The sequence below is a fragment of the Quercus robur genome, chromosome 6 (assembly GCF_932294415.1).
Source record: "Quercus robur chromosome 6, dhQueRobu3.1, whole genome shotgun sequence".
Classification (NCBI taxonomy): domain Eukaryota; kingdom Viridiplantae; phylum Streptophyta; class Magnoliopsida; order Fagales; family Fagaceae; genus Quercus; species Quercus robur.
The window spans coordinates 33,246,120-33,267,206 of record NC_065539.1 but is presented as its reverse complement, the minus strand read 5'-3'; the positions used below and the strand labels follow the sequence as shown (position 1 = coordinate 33,267,206).

At 37.4% G+C, this 21,087-nt stretch overlaps 3 protein-coding genes across 4 annotated transcripts; 1 reads left to right on the top strand and 2 right to left on the bottom strand.

The window, feature by feature from the left end:
- Nucleotides 1-1,076: 1,076 nt before the first annotated feature.
- LOC126688495 (uncharacterized) lies at nt 1,077-7,426 on the top strand. 2 transcript variants are annotated; one of them, XM_050383199.1, is made up of 9 exons: nt 1,077-1,229; nt 1,370-1,545; nt 1,675-1,852; nt 3,223-3,342; nt 3,478-3,531; nt 5,317-5,363; nt 5,690-5,800; nt 6,759-6,816; nt 6,951-7,426. In XM_050383199.1, the coding sequence occupies exons 2-9, from the start codon at nt 1,453-1,455 to the stop codon at nt 6,965-6,967; spliced, it is 678 nt and encodes a 225-aa protein (XP_050239156.1). In that variant the 5' UTR covers nt 1,077-1,229; nt 1,370-1,452; the 3' UTR covers nt 6,968-7,426. The 2 variants fall into 2 exon arrangements, with proteins under 2 accessions (XP_050239156.1, XP_050239157.1); XM_050383200.1 differs by having other exon boundaries at nt 1,137-1,229; nt 1,367-1,545.
- A 1,109-nt stretch (nt 7,427-8,535) lies between these two features.
- Nucleotides 8,536-20,764, bottom strand: LOC126688492 (beta-galactosidase 7-like). The gene is made up of 2 exons (XM_050383195.1): nt 20,695-20,764; nt 8,536-10,940 (listed from the first exon to the last, which is right to left on the bottom strand). Exons 1-2 carry the CDS (start codon nt 20,762-20,764, stop codon nt 8,536-8,538), a joined length of 2,475 nt encoding a protein of 824 aa, XP_050239152.1.
- LOC126688493 (probable glutathione S-transferase) lies at nt 11,887-13,859 on the bottom strand. Its single transcript, XM_050383196.1, has 2 exons — nt 13,128-13,859; nt 11,887-12,375 (listed from the first exon to the last, which is right to left on the bottom strand). The coding sequence occupies exons 1-2, from the start codon at nt 13,434-13,436 to the stop codon at nt 12,004-12,006; spliced, it is 681 nt and encodes a 226-aa protein (XP_050239153.1). The 5' UTR covers nt 13,437-13,859; the 3' UTR covers nt 11,887-12,003.
- Nucleotides 20,765-21,087: the final 323 nt, after the last annotated feature.

The window sequence follows — 21,087 nt, the reverse complement described above, 5'->3', positions numbered from 1 at the left end:
TCTCTGGGCAAAAAAGTCCATGAGATTAATGGTTGAGGCTACAAGTGTGAGTTGTGGCTAATGGTGGTCATGGTTTGGTTAAGGTTGAGAAGCACTCGTCCTCCAAATTGTGCATTGGACTTAGAGCCACGTCGCACTCCAAGTTCTTGCCCAAGTTTATTTTGTATTCTTAGCGATTTTGAAAATGGTTAATGATTGTACATAGTGAGATACTAGAAGTTTGGGTTGTGGGTTTCATGTATAGGTTGAGTTGAACTCGAGAGTCGAGGATCATCTTGAGTCACAATCTATCAAGCAATTAGGTTGTGTTTGGTTCGTGTAAAAGCATTTTCGGAAAATATTCCATTTTCCGGAAAGGAAAATGTTTTCATGTGTTTGGTTGCATTTCAAAAAATTTTCCGAAAAATATTTTCTAGTGTTTGGAAAAGAAGAAGGAAAATACAATCCCAGAAAAACACGGACAAAACCCAGATCGACGCTCGACGCTCGACTGGGTTTGGCGGCGCGGTGCTTTGCGAGCTCCAGTCCGATGACCGCGCCGTCGATCGCAATCCGAGATTGCGATCTCGCGAAGCACCGCAAGATCGCGATCGACGGCGCGATCTCGTGAAGCGTCGATCGCGATCTCACGAAGCACCGCACTGATCGCGATCGGCGCGAAGGCGAGATCGCGATCGACGGTGCGATCTCGCGAAGCGTCGATCGCGATCGACGACGCTGGTGCTTGCGAACGGTGCGGACTGGTGCATGCGAACAGCGCTGGTGCATGCGTGCTTCTCCCTCTTACGCGCTCGCTCTCTCTCTCTCTCTCTCTGGAATTCATTTGAAGTGAAAATAGGAATGAAAATTCATTTCCGTAGTTAAAGCCTTTTTTTTTCGGTCAATGGAAATCAATTTCCAAAAATAATTTTCATCCAAAACAAACACACCCTAAGAAAATGACGATGCTTTGGTTTGTGAAGTGAGTGTTAGTGGGAACCCACTAAGTCCGAGTAAACCTACGGCAATGACACCAACGAACAAAGAGTCCCCTAAATTTTAAAGAGACGGAACTTAATGAACAGATCCCAAGCGATGAATCTAAGTTTTGTCCATATTTAAAATATAAAAATAATATTAAAAAAAAAAAAAAAGAGTAGAAAAGGAAAAGAAAAACTCTCTCTCTATTCATTTGCCGCTCTCTTCAGTCACCTCACCTGCATATCTGAAGCATCTCACCGGCAGTCCCGGTAAACTTGCTCGTTTTTAATTTTCCGATATACTCTCTTTGACCCTTAAATAAAGAAAGAAATCCTCAATTTGAATTTATGCGTTCGTGTTTCAATCTTCCTCTTCCTGCTTTTTTCCTATGAGGTTTGGTTCTTAGCAGGGTTTTCACTTTCAAAGGTCGCATGATATAATATAATAGAGGATATTTGAACCCGAGTTTTGGGGGTTGGGGGTTGACGGTAGATGGCATTCAGAGGGCGAGGGCGTGGACGTGGATATGGAGGTGGTGGCGGCGGTTTTAAATATGCCAAGCAAGAGCCCTTTGAACTCTTTCCTGTAAGTTCAAATGAATATGATTGATTGCTTCTATTATGATTTTTTAGACTATCTATCTATGCCAACTTGTCAATGAATTTGATTTTGTTTCTGTCTTTTCCAACTAAAGTTTTCTCTATGAAATTGCAGGATATTGAATTACCTTGTATCGGAAGTGTGATCAAAGAAGAATCTGATAAAAAAAAAGGAGAAACTGATCAAAAAGGAAAAGGTTTGACCAGAGAAGAAACTTTAGTTTCTACCGGCATGCGCTTGCAAATTTTTTGGAAAAGCTCTGCTTATTTTCTTGAGGAGACTGTTCCCAAAAGTAAGCAAGCAAGCAAGCATTGTTTTTAATTCTTTCCTCCTTATGCTTTGCTTTATGGAAATCTTTCAATTTACTTGTTCTTGGGCTCTACCCTTGTTGTTTTCGCTTTCGATACTACTTAATATATATTTATCAACAAAAATTATTTCAATTTAGTCGAGAATATGTTTTTTGATATCTTGAAAAGGGATTCAAATAGATATCACATTCGTATTGACACTATGAGTGAGTGAAGATCTCTGAAGTATATCAACATTTGGACATGGAAACATTTGAAACATAAGATACAGAGATGATTGGGAGACTCACTTTTTTGTCCAAAAAAAAATTAGTAAAATGTCTGTAATGGTGATATAGATAAATTAGTCAACTATGATCCTAAATTTATCGATAAAGAAAGAAGGCATTATTCACTTGAAAATTTGTGTAACAAGCTTTTCTTACGCGCATGCGCGCACACATGCATATATATATATATATATATACTATTATATATTCTTATAATCAATACTTCACAAAGGCTGTATCTGAAGTTTCAAGGAGTCTTTGATATGTGCTATTGAGAAAAATTATACTGGTCGAATTTCCAATGAGCTCTAGCTCAACTAGCACCTCTGCTCCTTGTAAGTTTTAGGTGGAGGGTAAGGTCGTGAGTTCAAGACTCATTGGGTGCGTGTGTAACTTGCCAATAAAAGAAAAATTTTATACTGGTCAAATTGGTTTTACAATCTTCAGGTTTGTCTTGTAGTTGTAGTGACACTAGAAAAGTGCATTTTTATAAAATGTACATAACGACCCTCTTCAAGATGGATGGAGCTGACCTATCCAAAGATCCAAGATGAATGGAATTCGATTTTTTCTTTCAAAGATTCAAACATGTAATATTTTGTTGGGTTTAGAGATTTTTTTTTATAAAAATTTTAACATTGAAGGTACTTGGTTGGCTTTCATTGTTTCATGCTGGATCGCATTAGATTTATGCAAGAGTTGAGAGCTGTGAACAATATGAAAACCAGCCAACTAATTATGTAACTTTCTTGTGTAATCTACATGGAGAGTAGAGCTGTGAGCAGGATCGAGTTGGCTTCTTTGCTGTAACCAAGATATGATTGTAGTTGAATTTTAATCTGAATCCAGGATTCTTTTGAAGCAGCTACACTGAATTCCGAGCATAGTAGGAGGAGATGTTTTCTTATCATGCATATTTCACTTTTGAGACCAAAATGCATTACTCTATGTTTGTACTCAATTCTTATTTACCTTAATAATAAACGCGAAAGGATTTCGTCTGTCAAAATTTATAGTTGCCTTTAGATCCCTACTAGATTACATCACTTTAATATTTCCACTTCTTGAATTTCTGGTGTCAGAGAGCCAAAGTACGGATATAGAAAGATACTCTGACAGGACAAAACCAAGGACCACAGTGACACGTGATTCTCTTTCGCAAATTTTGGTGGTTAAAAGATTTCCTCAAGAACTAATTGGAGGTGCGTAATCTGAGCAACTTATTGAAAATGGGTTGTGGTCTTCTAAGACTATATTTTACTTTGCCTTGTTGATATTCCTTCTGCATTTCATGATGTCTTAAGAGACCATTCCAGTAACACAAATGAAAATTTCAGGTTGGAAAGGGCAGCAGCCAAGCAGGAAAAAGGTTCGATGGAATCCCGAGTCAGGTTTGATGAGATGGAATGCCTTCTCTCTGTTAATTTGCTTTAATATGTTTTGGGGTGTATTTCTTTCTGATTTGTGCACATTTTGCATTTCTCATTTGCCCAATGTTGGTTTGTCATTGATGAAGATCAGCCCCTTAAAAGTGTTCTTTGCAGAAAAAGGAAAAAGGGACAAGGGCCTAAGTGCTCCCCCTACTAGAAATCATTGGTTTCTAACTTGGGTGCCAGTTGATATTGAATTACTTAATTGGTTGAACAAAATAGGTTCTGTTATTCAAGGATTTAAAAATCTGAAATTTCATATTCTCGGGTCTTTTTAGTAATTCCAGTTTTGGGGCCATTTGGGGTTGAATTCAAAACTTAGGACGTGTTTGGTTATAATATGGCTATCCTTTGAGCAAGGCCAATTAAATTATTATTATTTTTTGGATGTCATACTGTTATAGGGGTAGTGCAGATAATTAATAGGTGTGTATACTTTGGAAGCATGCCTGTGAGATGGACTAAAATTTGAGACTTTTTGTCTTATACTTATTTATCTGAGATGGGAGTTTTAAAATAAAGTTTCACTGGTCTTCTTTGTTCTTTTTTTAATATTTCACCAATCTCCTTTACATTACTCTTGTGGGGGTTGTTGGGGGGGGGGGGGGGGGGTTTGAGATTTTTGTTATGGAGAAGATTAATTCCTCCCCCCTCTTTCCCAACTTGGGGTCATGTTCCTCGAGACAGGCCGCCTTCTCTCTGGGCAGAAGTCTTCTACTTTAGTCTACTGATGGGTTTCCTTCTTTCCTGGGTTCTACTCACTTGTGGCACTCATTGATTATACAGCTTCTAAAATCTTGAGTTTGAGAATTCTTGTCATGCATTTTTATTCGTGATTTTATTTATTTTTCATGGATTCCTCATCAATTCTTCCCTTCGTTCCTTTTATGTTGGACATAAAATTTGAGACTTCTTGTCTTATACTTATTTATCTGAGATAGGAGTTTTAAAATAAAGTTTCACTGGTCTTCTTTGTTCTTTTTTTAATATTTTCACCAATCTCCTTTACATTACTCTTGTGGGGGTTGGGGGGGGGGGGGGGGGGGGGGGGGGGGGTGTTTGAGATTTTTGTTATGGAGAAGATTAATTCCTCCCCCCTCTTTCCCAACTTGGGGTCATGTTCCTCGAGACAGGCCGCCTTCTCTCAGGGCAGAAGTTTTCTACTTTAGGCTACTGATGGGTTTCCTTCTTTCCTGGGTTCTACTCACTTGTGGCACTCATTGATTATACAGCTTCTAAAATCTTGAGTTTGAGAATTCTTGTCATGCATTTTTATTCATGATTTTATTTATTTTTCATGGATTCCTTATCAATTCTTCCCTTCGTTCCTTTTATGTTGGATATCTCACTTGGAACGCAAAACTCTCTTTTTGGTCTTGTACTAAGGAGGTAATCTGAACACCACTAAATCTTGACGCCAAGACCTATTGCAAGGCTCTCAAGTAGAGAGTAGAATGTGCTGAACAACTGAAGAAAATCCCCACTCTAAAAGTGGAAATGACAAAGAGCAAACCATCATCTGTCATATGAAAACCAAAATCCTATATATCTTATTTTTAATTAAACATGCATGATAGTTCTGCTAGTCTCAACTTGTTAACATGAATGTCTAAATGCACCAACTCTTAAAAAACTATTTGTTATTTGGAGAGCATCATCACCATCTACTGTTTCTTTTAGATGATTCTGTCTTACAACAAAGTCTTTGGATAGTATGTTAAACTGAATGAAATGTTTCTATGTCAGATCTGCAGAAGCTAGATTTTTTAGAGAAGCTTGAACAAAGGTTTCAGGTAAAAGACTCAGCTTTTGCAACTCTTCTGCCTACAATATTTGTTTAAAGATCAGTTTAGCCATACTTTTGATAAGAGCACATCTGAATCAAGCCTTATATATATATGTATATATATATATATATATATTTTTGGATTAGTGAAAATAAAATATTTTCTAATAGGAAGACATTCGAACCAAGCTTATGTTCTTTGCAAGTGGCTATAATTTTAGAATTTAATGTTGAACATACTAGTATTTTATGTATACAGTCATTAGTTGTCATAGGCTGTTTGCCTTAGATCTCCTTTAGAGTCCAATGTTGTTGACTCATTCAAATCTGTAGGGCCAAGAGGATAAAGGTGAAAAGGAAAAGAAAGAAGGTGAAGACGAGGATGAAGATGAAGAAGAGGGAGAAGATGCTGAGGAAGAACCTAGTGATGATGATTATTATCAGGTTTGTAAAGAACATATACTAACGGTGTGTTTGTATTGTTTTGTGTTACTTTGATGTTCAATAATCTTTGACCTCGAGACCCACATTGGTTTTGTTGATGATGTGGTGGCCTGTCATAATAATGCTATATGGGTAAATCCATTCTTAAACATGAACGCCCAGATGCATTCGTAGAAACTTAATCAATAATATTGGGTTCACGTAAGTTGTTAACAAAATGTGGTATATGATGTTACGCATGATATTAAACATCACCTACCATTGAATCTATGCATAGAATGGGGTCCATTCTTGTTAATTCTCTTGGAACCTCTGGAGCATGATCTTTAAAATAGGCAAGTATCAAGGATAACACTCGTTTAAATTTCATGCAGAGAATGCATATCTTGGTGCAAATAAGTCCACGGCTTATCTATCCATGATGAGGCATTCTCTTCTCTTCTACTGTTGTTTATATATGGCGAATTAGGTTCCCTTATCAGCATATGAAATTGTTAAGTTGGATTCTGTGGTCAGACGGAACACTGACCTACCAAAAAAGCTGTATCCTATTGCTTCAACATTTCAAAAATTTGTGGTAGTTGCCATTTTTAGTCAAAAGTACTATATAAAACATCATTCTTATGATATCAGCTGGCTGTAGGATGTCATCCAAGTATTGAAAGAAATTTGTTTTGATATTGGATTTGTTATTTACTGGATGAGATGAAAGAAAGACTTATGGCTTCTTTTGAGGCAGCAGATGTGTAAACTTCTGTCTCTTGGGTATCAATTCTATTTCCGGTTCTCATTCATCAGTAGTCTCACATTATGTTTAGTTGTAGCTTTTTTAAATTCAGTCAGTGGGATATTATTGTTTATACCTGACATTAACAGGTTCAATGTTTGGGGCATGGATATATATATATATATATATATATTTGCCATATGTTTTTTTATACAATTTGCCACCTTGCAGAATGATTATTTTGATGATGATGAAGATGATTATAACGAAGTTGATGACGGTGGTGAAGGTAGGCACCTTTACCGGCACTTAACTCCTTTGTTACTTTTGACTTATACCTTGGAGTTGTTACCTGTGTGAAATAAATGGACTAATTAATCTGTGGAGTACCAGAGCAATACTAATGGTTTCTAAACATTGCAGATGAAGGTATTTATTAATCACCATGTGAAGAATGTGAACAGTTCAATGCAAGTTGTGCAGATATGGAAGTACTCCTTTTTCTTATAGGATTAATTGGGATTTCAAATGTGAATTTGACACCATACAAGGCTTCTTACAGATACAAAGGTCCTATCTGTTAATCCCCTCTGTTAATGGTTGCCTTCTTGTGAGTTTGACTACTAAAATTTTGCGGTTGAAATTTCCTGCTTGACGAGAAAGATATGCAGGAGTACAGTAGTTTTTGTTTCAGTATAAGTACATCACTGTACATGAGCATTTTTATCATGGTTAGGTGTTTACATATACCTTTTTTTTTTCTCCTTATGATAAGGTTTTTATGTATTAGGCGGATGTCTGCTAACTTAAGGAGCTTCATTTGTCTCAACTTTCAACAGTAAACACTTCGTTTCGGTTGAAAATGTTTTTGGGGAAAAATGAGTTAGTTTTCGTTGTTAGTTTGAAATTCTCAAAACCATACAAAAATAATTGTTTGGCCATACTAAAATTATGTAAAACTCGCATATCAAAACACCTATGCACATTACAAATAGCAACAAATCAAGACAGAATATGAAGAAAAATAAAATAAAATATAGCCTCACTGAATCGTTGTCAATCACCATACATGGTAATCTAGTCCTGATAACTACTTATGTTGAAAAACCCCATGGCACCATCATGAATCACCTTTCAACATGATTCAACTCATAACATTGCATACAAACTCCGTGGTACCAGCATAAATCAACTCAGAACATGACTTGGTGACGATAAAATTGAATATGATTGAACACAAATAAAATTGAATGTCATTGCTTATGGGTGCTTGATACTCTCTTTGAGGCAAAGAAAACCCATTTAGCCATCCTTAGGAAATGATTTCGATACTGGAGAAGAATATATATAAGGACACATGATCCGTATATATCTATTTCAATTATTATTCTTATTATATATGTATATATATATATATATATTATTTTCTCTATTTTTATACCTAACTCATTTATAATTTATGGAAAATTCTAGTGCCACAACTCTGTGCACAACTTTTGTGCACAACTCGGCCACGTGGCGAGTTACGGTTGGTGGAGGGGTGATGGTGGAGGGGTGACCATCACCCCTCCACCAACCATAACTCGCCACGTGGCCGAGTTGTGCACAGAGTTATGACACAAGAACTAGTCATAATTTATTATTTTTCTTACCTATTCTATTACTAATTCCAAAACACTTGTTTTCTCTCCTTTGTAGCAGTCTTATTTCTCTTTTTCTCTCTACCTGTCAATATCAAAGTCACTTCATTTGGGATAGCAAAATACCTCTAACTCGCTTACTCCAAGTCCAACATCAACTTTCGTTGCTCTAGTCTAAAAAAAGAGACGGTGTGAGGGATGGGGCTACTTGATCTGATCCTATCTTGTCCTATTGACATCGATCCATTGTCACGTGCGGATGTAGAATATGAGAAATATCATATATAAAAATGGAGAGATTTTTTAACAATGCAATATATATTTTTTAATAATTTCAGAAATACAACAAAGAGGTGAAGTTAATTAACTTAGCAGATTGCTTGCACTGCTAGTCTTCCATTGCCAGTGCCAAGGTTTGTTATCTGAAATGTTGCAGCTGACACAGGGATGGAACAACTCTCCCTCCCAATGCATGCCGTTTCCACAACAGAGAAACTGTTGCTAGCCTCCCAAGAACCTTTCTTGAATGAACCACACTTTCCTTGAGGGTCTCCATAGCTTGCATATTTGATTTCTGAGATGGTTTGCCCACCTTGGCATGATAGTTCTAATGTGTGACCCTCATATGCATTTCCGCACACAGTTCCAACTGTGACAGTTTGGAAAGACACTTGTTGAGGATTTCCACCTATTTCTTCAAACAAAATCAAAGTGTTTTTGTCATTATTGAGGAATGATCTGGGAACATGGTACCACCTTTGGGATGGATTGCCACAGTTTGACACACATTTATCAGATTTGTACTCTCCACGATAATCACATGAATCATTGCATCCATTGGCATCAGCAAGGAATGAAGGCCAAAAGCGCCCAATGCTGTTCCCATTCACCCAAGCATGCCCTTTGCCCATACCTTGCAAGTCCACAACCACAGGGTCTGTACCAGAAGGGGTTTTGAAAGTGGTTTTATACCATGTCAGTTGTTTCCCTACGGGAACATTCTGTGAGGTTCTCCACCTCTTCTGATGGGCTTTATTTGGATTATACATTTGTTTGGCCTCACCAACCAATCCTACCTTGTAACTCCATTGGTTCGATGATATATTCCAGGTAGTACTGCCTCCAATCAATTCTACAGGACCCCCCACTATTCCAACAGGCACTGTATCAAAAAAAGAACCATAATTTTGCAATCCAACTGTGGCACTGAGTAAAGTTATGGTGTTAGCCCCTTGCTTTAGAGATACAGGTTTCTCAAACACAAAATTGTATTTGCCATTAGTGCCCCATTGAGAACCAACGAATTTCCGGTTAACAAAAGCATGAAGAACATGACCTCGGGTGTTTACGCGCAAAGTCACATTCTTAAAAGAAGATGATGGATCATTCATGTCAACTCTAGTCATGTACCACAAGTAGTCACTGGAATCAACTGTAGTTTGCTTTTGTTCAAGGAGTAGAGATGCTTTGAATTTACCTTTTCCTAGTAGAGTGTCTTTCATGGCCTCTGGTGCCCACATCCAAGAAAGTGGTTCACCACCACTATTACTAGCCTGTTTCTTAATATAAATGGATGTCTGAGCATTAACCTTTGCAGTGTTGTAGACTTCCTTGTTACAATTTTCAAGAATGCTGACAGACCAAGCAGGCACAAAGTACTTACCATCTTGTTGTAAGTCAACGTTGGCATCTTTTGAAGTGTCTGAATTGCTCAAGAAACAGAATCTGCTTCCATTGTTAGCGTTAGTGTATGTAGACAAATAAACCCCGTCGCCATATTGTTTGTCAGTCCTATTGCCAGTAGTGAGTATCTTTTCTCCTAGTTTGATGGCAGCATGGAGATCCTTGAGATGCCCCCATTTAGGCTGATTGAAATCTCCATATTCATTAAGTGGAGCATTGTAGTCATAAGAAGTTGTGATGTATGGTCCTCCAGCTGTGCGTCCGAAGTTGGTTCCTCCATGGTACATATAATAGTTGTTGAAAACTCCACCAAGTTGGAAAAATCGGGCAACTGAGAATGCCAAATCTTCAGCAGTTCTGAAGGGATCTTTGCCACCCCAATTCCCGAACCATCCAGTCCAATTTTCAGTGAACATTTTCGGACTTTTAGGATTGTTTGGTGTAAATTTATGACAATAAAAACCATTGCAAGTATTTATCATGGATTGTGGAGCGTCTGGTTGTTGGCACATAATCCAAGGGACACTAACATTGAGCGATGTGGCCATTTGAGCACACCATTGGATGTAGGATTTTCCAGCTTCTCCATAAGGTCCCATGATGTTGCCATACTCGTTTTCAATCTGCGTAATGATTATTGGACCCCCTTGTGGAGCAAACAAGTTTGCTTGTTTGCACATATTCACTATCTTGGTTGTGAATGTTTGCATTTCATTCTTGTACACCTCATTATCTGTCCTTAGCTGAACACCCTGCAAATTGTGTAACCACATAGGGAAACCTCCATAGTTCCATTCTGCACATACATAAGGACCAATGCGTAGAACGACGTAGAGTCCAGCTTCTTGAACCAACTTGAAGAACTTAATGAAGTCTAGATTTCCTGAGAAATCATACTTGCGGCGTTGAGGCTCATGGCGATCCCAGAAGACGTATGTTTCTATTGCATCAAGCCCACCATCCTTTGCCTTTTGAATAAGATCTGGCCACATCTCCACGGTGCTGCGTGGATAATGGATTGAACCCGACAATATCACTCGCCTCTCTCCATTGATAATGATGGCATTTGAATCATATGAAATCTCTACTCCTGATGAGCATGTGTATAGGCAAGCTAAACTAGCAATGACAAGGAGCTCAATCCAATATCTAGACATTTTGACCAACTCTTGGAAAGCTTATTTTCTTTTTGGCTGATGGGCATGGGATTTATATAGAAATCTTGCCCTCACTCTGATCTCTGTGGTTGTTATCATGCTTACATCCTGATCAACTTCTTTACAAATTATATCCATAGATAAAAGATCACACCCTCACAAGTACGTGTAATTTCTTAAATTTAGATAAACTCGTTAATTACTACTTGTTTTTTTGTTCCAACCACAACTTTTGTTATGGCCATTTTTGGGTTGTACGTTGTTAAAGAACAAACTTCAACACTTAACTAACGAGTTTTATTGGCTCTTTCCAAAGAACAAAGAAAAAAAAACAAATTACAAGTTTTAGTGACATGTTATGACAAACTGTGGAATGTGAGCCCTTCTTTTGGACCTTTGGTTACCGAAGGCTAGCTAGGTTTTTATATATTTTCTAAGATTTTAGCATTTCAGCTAGTAATTTGTTATTCAAATGCAAGATTAGCATCTTCTAGAAATTTTAAGGTAAATCCATCGTAAAATTGATTTGATCTCATTTTAAGTTCAGTTTACACCAGAAATGAAGCGGTTTCAAAAAACAGAAAAAGAAAGAAAGAAATGAAACAGTTATGTGGATAGGTAAACAAAATCTACCAAAATCAGCGTAATATTCGTTACATCGATCCTTATTATTATTATTCTCCTCTAATATTGCCACTCCCATTAATTAAAGCACAAATGTTCTCCATAATATGCACAACCATGGACAATGTATAAACATACGTCAGATAGAGTATTAGCAAGAAATAGATAAATTTCATAATTTATATTATATGTTACAAATTTAAAAATGCATCTAGCGAAATTTTATTTAATATTTAAATAACATAACACCTTATACTTTGTCAAATACTAGAAACAAAATGTTCTAATCGATAAAGGAATTTTCTTCATTTCAAATGAAACATAGTAGAGTCTGATAGGATATATAAGATTTATGCAAGCCGCTAGCGGGCATTAATTACTGGGTAGATCAGAGGCAGACAATTTCTCCCTGAAGGATTTACCATGTGCCAACAACTGTGTATAGTCAGGTAGGTTTTCTTTGATTATAGGAAGTTGCTTGAAATTCTCAGCCCATGCATGCAAGCGAGGCACAGTACTTTGTTCTAGCAGTTTAACCCCTCTCATTTCTTCCATGCTCTTAAACCAGTGACACAGCCATCCATATGTTATGTCTACTAATCCTATATTGTCTCCACCAAAATACTTTTTGTCCCCTAGAGCTTGCTCTTCCAAGATTTTCAGATATTCCGCGATTTCTTTTATTGCATTCTGATCATCAAGCTCCTCTTTTGTAGATCGGAAAAATGCAGCGAAAATAGGATTCTATAGATGATTCAGAAAGATAAGCTATTAGAATGGAAAGAATATAACTCCCTTTATGATAAAGAGAAACTGTGCGATTATCATAAAAGGAAAAGAGTGACTGTGTGATTTTAGTTATGTTAGAGTATGAACTAATTTCTTTACTTGCTATCCTTTCCCTAGAACATAATTAAAAGTTTGAGATATGAGGCTTCTGACAAAATCAAGAAAAGGAATTATAACTAGAAGTAATTCAGAAATCAAGTAATAGAAAATTGATTAATTAAATTTGACAACTTATATGTATTAAAATATTTTATATACGAAATCGATCAATTTCATAGTCTACATTAAATATTACAAATATAAAAGTATATCCAATACTACGTCATTAAAATTTTAAATGATGTGCCATTATATTTATATATATATATATATATATATGGTAAAATCCAAAAAAAAAAAAATCTTGATTATAAAATGAACACTCAATTTCAAGTGAAATAATAAAGATTTGTTGAACATCAGTAAAGTTTTTCAGAAACCTGAAAATTTCAAAAATGTCTCTTCAAGTTGACCTTAACAACTATTCATGACTAGTTTAAAAATGTTACTATAATATAGTGCTGAATGATTAGATTAATGGGACTAACTCAAGTACACTACAAGCAAATTAAACATGGATTTCATGGGCAGGTGTTTTCTTAAGTAGTCTCAATTAACAAAGATGCAAAATGCATCATTGGATATTAATTTGTCCGAGTCAAAATTACCTTATCGGCTTCAAATTTAATCCAAAACCGAGCTAATGCCCTTTCGTAAGGATCCTTTGGCAGCAAAGGGTTGTGAGGCCAAGTTTCTTCGATGTATTCAAGGATGATAGGGGACTCAACCATAGGTTTGCCACCATGAACAAGAACCGGAACCTTCTTGTGAACTGGGTTGTACTGAAGTAGCATATCACTCTTGTTGCTCAAATCCTCTTCTATGTACTCATATTTCACACCCTTCAGCTTCAAAGCCCATATCACTCTATAGCCAAAAAAGCTTGGCCAAAATCCAAGGAGCTTGACTTCTTCCATTATAATTAATTATGTAATTTGTAAATAGGATACCAAGTTTGGACATCTACCACCAGAGCCTAAATGTCAATTTATAGCAACAACGGTACTAATTAATTAAGTTTCTTGCTTACTAATTAATGAATGTCAAATTGTCAATTTCTATGATTTATTTTTGAACGTATGGATATGGTGACTTTATTAATTAGGAATTTGAATTGGTCGTGCTTTGGTTGAAATGTTTGTTTCATTGGAATATTTTATATATGGGTATGACGTGACAGTCTTACAATATGTTTCTTCCTATGTATGCTAGCTAGAAGAAATTAGGGATTTTCCAACAAACTTCTTCTTGTATTTTTTCTTTAAATCAATCTCTCTCTCTATATAAATAAGTAGAAGTAGATATTTTCTAAAGTCTTTTTTATTTTTTATAATAGAAAATTCTATAAAGTCGTGAAGTAATGGTGTGAACATAAATTATTTTGCAGGCTCCATCTCCATGTACAAAAGGACAAGCTAGGTGGGCCCACAGGTAATTTACATAGGGATATTTGCGGACTAGCATAGTGAGGGTATAAAATATAGTAAGTTAGCACGGGTATGAAAGGTATTTGGAAACTAGCATCTCGAGTTTTAGAAACTCGAGTTCCATAAGGAACTTGAGTTTTTAAAACTTGCTTCCTACTTGCTGAGTTGGATACATTTATGCCACATAGATCTCAAGTTTTTTACACTTGATTTCAAAATACACAAGACGAAGAACTACAAACCCAGAAAAAGAAGAAAACTCAGAAGAAAGAAAGAAGGAAGAAGGAAACCCAGCAGAAAGAATTAAAGAAGGAAGAAGGAAACCCAGCAGAAACAATTAAAGAAAGAAGAAGAAGATCCACAGCAAAGAAGAAGACCCACGGCACACACAAACCTAGTCTCCATCAAGCACATCCCGATTGTCGATTTACAGTAAAGTTCATGATCTCCATCACCGAGCAAACGATCTGAACAAATTACACACAACTCCTAAAGATGTGAATGATTTGAAAGAAAAAGCTATGGAAGAGAGATGAAATTGAATAAGATTTGAGAGGTAACAATAGTTTTGTTTAGGTCTTCTTCTTCTTTTTTTTTTTTCTTCTTCTCTGTGGATCTCTTCCTCTTCTTGAAGGATTAGTACCCACTGGAACTTGAGTCTTAGAGACTCGAGTTCCATGACGTTAGTGAGTCAGAAGTCTGGAGCTCGAGTTTTTAAAACTCGATTTGCTATTAAACTCGAGTTTTTAAAACTCGAGATGCTAGTTTTCCACTTTCTTTCCCAACTTGTCAACTAACAAAATTCTTCTAATAATAAAGTTAAATGGAAAAAAAAATTAGAATTTACATAGTCAAGCCATTCATCTTTTTGCAAAACTAGGATGCCTACTGAGTGTTGAGGAGGGTGTTTACAATTCATACGATGTGGCAATAACAAAAATGGAAGCATCATAACGACATGAACACACGGTGGGAGTAATTAAAGTGAATTTTAATGAAACAAAAACTTGTTTTCTCATAATGTGGATTTTATATCATGGTGCGTTCTGACCTTGAATTCAGGGGCGTAGCCAGAAATTTTTACATGGGGAGGCCGATTCGAACCATGAAGGCTGAAATCGACGACGATGAGTATCATCGTTGTATGGATAGTCTATATTTTTAGGTTGATATGGATCTTCTTTGAGATAAGCTCGTCGGATTTCATCTTGTTTGTTGATAGGGAATTCACATATTTGTTTACGTGATCCTGGATCACGATCTATCTCTTCAGATTGAATTCTTGAACATTTGGAGAGGTCAGGGTGTTCATCAGGCATTGAAGTATCAACATTTGTTTCTACAACCACAGGTGTCCTAATTTTTGAATTGCTAACATCTTTTTTCTTAAAGAATGCATCAATTGTTTTTCGTTTGCTCATAATTCTTTTAGCTTTAAGAATATGACTAAAAAATAAACCTAAAAAGAAGTTTAAAAAATAAAATTTTAATTAGAAATTTTTACTTAGTTATATGGATGTTATTCATTCTCAAGAAAAAACAAAATTTCCACTATAATTTAAACATACAACCCATTTTTAATACGACTTTAATTAATAACCCCTCAAACAAAAACAAAAATTAAACACACGAGTATTGGTACACAACATAAACCAAACAATTTAACAACACCCACAGCCACATCCACAGCGACATGATATCTAACTAATCAAAAATAGGTAATAAATCAAAACAATTTTACCTTAGAAACTTTGTCTTCACAAAGTGCAAAGATGGGTCACCCATGTGGCAATGCCTACTGCCTCTGCCTGACTGCCTCCAACTTTAGATCTTCCCTTCAAGACTCATCACAAACAATATCCCCATGCCTTTAATCATGTATTTCTCTAAAAATCTATGAAAATATAAAGAGCATGTGAATATTTAGGTGTAGATAGTTGAGAAAATCAAAAAAAGACATTAAAAAGAGATGAATGTCTAATGCTTAAGAAAGAGCAGAAAACTCACCAGTCACCAAGTAGTCACCAAGTTCCAAAACTAAAGCTGATGAAGAAAGAAAAATTGGTCAAGATTTTTTTTTTTTTTTTTTTCTTTTCTGGACTGTGAGTACAGAGGACTGGAGTTTTGGGGGCTGGGAGGTAGGCAACGGTACCAGTGCAAATGAAAGTGTATCAAAGAAGACAAAACAAAAGAATAAGAAGTAAAGAAAGGGATTCCGTGGGTCAGTGGGTGGATTTTTTGAGATGAAGAGAGTGAAGTTTTGTTTTTAGTGTTTGGACTTGAGCAGGCCAGCTTGTTTTATTTGGAGTACATAAGGTGATAAGACCTAAAACTAAAGCTGGGCTTGGGAGTATATTTGAGCTGGGCTTGGGAGAATAGTTGAGAATTGGGCATGGGAGGGGGGGCGACTGTCCAATATTGGGGGGGCCCAATTTTTTTTTTCTACCTACTCTAAGGATTTTTTTTTTTTTTTTCAGTGGCCGGGGCCCCCCCAAGCCACTACGCGGCTCTGCCCCTGCTTGAATTGATACCTGCATGAATTCCATCGGTTGCACCGAATTTTCCTTTCCTTTGCTCCAAGGTCTCTATCACAAAGTTGGAATAACTTTAAAGCAATACGCTACTCAATTTATATATATATATATATATATTATATTATATTATATTAGATGTGAATTTTGATAAATTCTTTTTTTTTTTTTATATATATTATATTAGATTTGAATTTTGATAAATTCATTGTTAGATTATATTTTCTTCTTATACTTTCTGTACTTTCAAAAATTCAGGGTGATTAAGGACTAATAAGTGTGGTGGGCCTTTTTTTATATCCTGGGCTGGACTGCTCTTGCCGTACTATGACCCAATGATTCTGAGGTAAGAGAGTCGGGACTGGCTTAACTGAAACTCAACTTAAGCCAGCTTGTGTGCAAGCTAAGACCCTTGGCAGAGATCTTGGTCATGTGTCCACGGCAGGGAATACTGTCACAAAAACGTTATGGCAAGAGAAACATAATACAACAGGATAGTTAAAATATTCTAACTAAAGGATCAAAGATAACGTTTAAATGATTTTACAACAGGAAAAATAAATGATAATATGAGTATGGCAGGAATGAATAAGCAATAGAAGAAATAACGTTAGTACTTGAACAATTATGATAAAAGAAGGAAGGGGCCAAGTTTCCACGGCAGGGAATACTGTCACAAAAACGTTATGGCAAGAGAAACATAATACAACAGGATAGTTAAAATATTCTAACTAAAGGATCAAAGATAACGTTTAAATGATTTTACAACAGGAAAAATAAATGATAATATGAGTATGGCAGGAATGAATAAGCAATAGAAGAAATAACGTTAGTACTTGAACAATTATGATAAAAGAAGGAAGGGGGTTAGTTTGTTGAACTTGGCCCCTTGGCATATTTAAGTTCAAGAAGGGAACTAATTTCCAATGTAGGTAACCTCACAGGGAGATTTTGCCACAGAAATTGCCTACTTTGGAAAATGGGCCTAAATGGCTTAATCTCAAACTCTTAACTTGCTAGAGAATGGGCTATTGAGAGGGAGAGAAGTGAGTAACATATTGGTGTATGCTCTATCATTCCTCACACTCTTGTTTCCTCACTACTCTCTTATTTTCTTTCTTTTTGTTTTTCCTCTCTGTTTTTCTTTGCTTTCTATTTCTCTCTTTGTTTTCTATGTTTCTTGTTGTTCTTCCTTGTTGTTGTTTTACTGTGCACAGCTAAGGTCTTTTTATACTGACTGTCATGGTTAAATTTACCGTTTTATCCCTCAACCACTTTTGGCTTGTTGTGGGTGTCCTTTCCAGACTACCCACTAGTTTGCTAGTTGCTTAGCCACCAGTACTACCCTGTGCTGACTGCGCCATGTTCCATTCTCAGACAAATGGAATTTTGTTTTATTTTCTTGCTATCCATGGCATTCCAATCCAGATAAGGGTTGAGTATTCTCTCATACTAACTCCTACAGCATGCACCTAGTGATTCCAGCTTATCCTTACCTCTTTTGGGTGGTATGTCATCCCATCAGGACATTTCCCCCAAAAGAGTTTGAGCGGGAACCCTAAAATAGGCTTCTCCTTTCTTCCCACTGCCAGACCACACCATTTCTTACCTTTGACCCGTGGCCCACCCTATATTGGCTGGGTACAAGTTGGTGGTATCTGAGTCTTATGCGTGCTCTACTTCCATGTGAGTCCATTGCTTGTCTGGTGTTTACGTGTTTGCTATTACCTGTGGGTTTGTCTGGTATTGCTGTGTGTTTTGCCACTTGCTTAACATTTTGTGACATGGGTGAGTCATTGGGTCTTTATTCTTCGCATCTTGTTTCTTCTTTGGGCTGGGTATTGCTTGGATGTGGGCCTTTGCTTCTTTCAATTCGGACCCTATCTCTTTTCAGCCTTGGTTTGTGGGCTGAATGGTACTCCTGCCATGCCATTGCATTGTTCTTGCCATGACATTGTTTAACTTTCGTTTGCTGGGCTTCCTTTGAGCTTGCCATGTATTATTTCTTCCCTTAGTTTACGTTACCCAGTATTTCTGCCAGGTTAGTTCTCACATCATCTTGGGCTTCTTGGCCTATTCTATGACTTTGGGCATCCTTAGCCCGTTTCATTCCTTGGGGCATTTTTGGCCCATTTCATTCTTTCCTATTTCTTACATTCCCATGGGCTTTTGCTAAATCTTTTGGACTTCCTCGACCCAATTACCATATCCTTTACTTTTGGGTTTATTGGCCTTTGAACCAACCTCATTTACTAATTCCTTTCTTTGGGCTCCTCCAGCCCATCTTTGCTTACTTTCTACTTCTTACGATTTTGTTAGGCTTACTACTTCTTTCTTTGGGACTCCCTTGGGCCCATTTACTTTCTTTGGGGCTCTTTTAATATTTTGTGGGCCTGTGTACCATTATTTCTGCTATTCGGGTCTAATGGTTTTTCTTATTTTGCTAATTCTTCTTTCTTCACCCCTTTGTTATATTGTTGGGCTTCTTCTTGCCATTGAACCTTTTCTTTTAGCCAAAATGAACCTCAACAATAAGTAATAATTATATTATCTATGAATTTTTTTTATTATATAAATTTACAAATTATGTATCAATATTAAAATAAGCCAAAAAAAATTAAAAAAGAAAAACCCTTTGTTTTGTATTAGATACAAATACATATACTTATGTCAACGTCGAACTCTCCTTTTTGGTTGCAATAAGGGCGCGGGTTAATCTCATTTGTTAGGATACATATTTTAAAAAGAATTTAAGTTGAATACGATTGTGGTACATAACTCATGATTTATACTCTCCAATAATAACATCTCACGTCAGGTTTTCACAAATTAAAGAATAAGATTTGCCACACCCAATTGTTCACACGTGATGGGAGTGACGAGATTACGTCCCCTAGACGAAGTCAACACTCATGACGAGATCATCCTGAGTGACGAGGAAACCATTCATCACTGACGAGGACAGGAAAATCATTCAATGTAGCCAGCTAGTGACTTGGGCAGTTACGAAACCAGCCAAGCAGACCGTTGGGAGCCTATTAAAAGCCCCATTATTGGGCAGGAGGCGTTACTAAGAAATGCATTAACATCACAACGGCTAGCAACCAAAATCACATATATAAAGCCCTCACATTGTCAACAGAAGGTACACATATACACACTCTAAGAAACACCTATTGTTATCTTACTTATACATTTCATTTCACAAAGTGCTTCTTTGTTCTAACTTTGGCATTGGAGGCGTTGTGGTAGGCACCACACCGTTGACCATCATAGAGGACACATTCACGCTGATAGGAGGCCAGTTCCATCTGCCCATCTCGACTGACGAATTCACACTTCATCAGTTTGGCGCCGTCTGTGGGGAACAACATTTTCAGATTCATATTTGAGAACATAGTTTCCATCAACCCTCTACATTCAGATGGAACCCAATCCAGATTCTGCAGCCTTGGCCCAGCAAGTTCAAGCTCTTGCGGCCACTATTGAAGAACTCACCAAGCAAAACCAGGAAATGAAGCTACGACTCCAACAGGTCCAGCAAGCTCAACAGGAAGAGAACCGGTCCAAAGATAACCTGGAGGGAGAAGGGGATAGCCACAGGAGGGGTACCCCTCAGAGGCTAACTACTCTGGACGGGCAGAATTCAGATCTCCTTCGAGAAATGAGGAAGGAGATGGACGAACTGAGGAGCGCCATTAAGGAGAAGACGGACCGAAGCGTAGATAGAATGGTAAGGGCCACGGATTCGCCTTTCACCATGGCGGTACTCGAATGCCCTATACCGTCGAAGTTTCACTTACCTCAACTTGAGCCGTTCGACGGACTCAGAGACCCTCAGGATCACCTTAATACCTTCAAGACGACTCTAGTTCTTCAACAGCCACCGGACGAAATACTATGTCATTCCTTTCCCACCACTCTCAAAGGAGTTGCAAGGGAATGGTTCACAAAGTTGCCGACTTCGTCCGTAGACAACTTCAAGCAGTTGAGCAATGCCTTCTTGCGTCATTTCATAGGGGGGCAGCGTCCAAAGAGGCCGGCGGACCACTTACTCACCATTAGGCAGGGAGAGAAGGAAACTCTGAGGTCATATGTGAAACGCTTTACCTGGGAGACTCTGGAGGTGGACGAAGCTGATGACAAGGTGCAGTTGACGACTTTTAAAGCGGGACTGAGATCCAGAGATCTCGTAGCCTCCCTCGCAAAGAATCCACCAAAAACAATGGCAGAAATGCTTCTGAAGGCACAAAAGTACATGAATGTTGAGGATGCTTTAGCAGCCATAAAGGATGTAGAGAAGTCAGGAGGCAAGGCAAAGAAAGAAGACGACCGTAGGGGTCAAAAGAGAAAGCGCCCAGATCGACGGAACAATGACGGGAATAAGAGGAGAGATGATAAAGGTCCTTGGACAGTAAGATTTACTCCTTTGGTTATGCCTGTTGACAAAATTTTAACGCAGATCAAAGACGAGCATTATCTCAAATGGCCAAGACCATTGCACTCATCCCCTAATGTCCGTGACAAGAACAAGTATTGCCGATTCCACAAAGATCACGGCCACAACACGGAAGATTGTAGAGACTTAAAGGTGCAGATAGAGGAGTTGA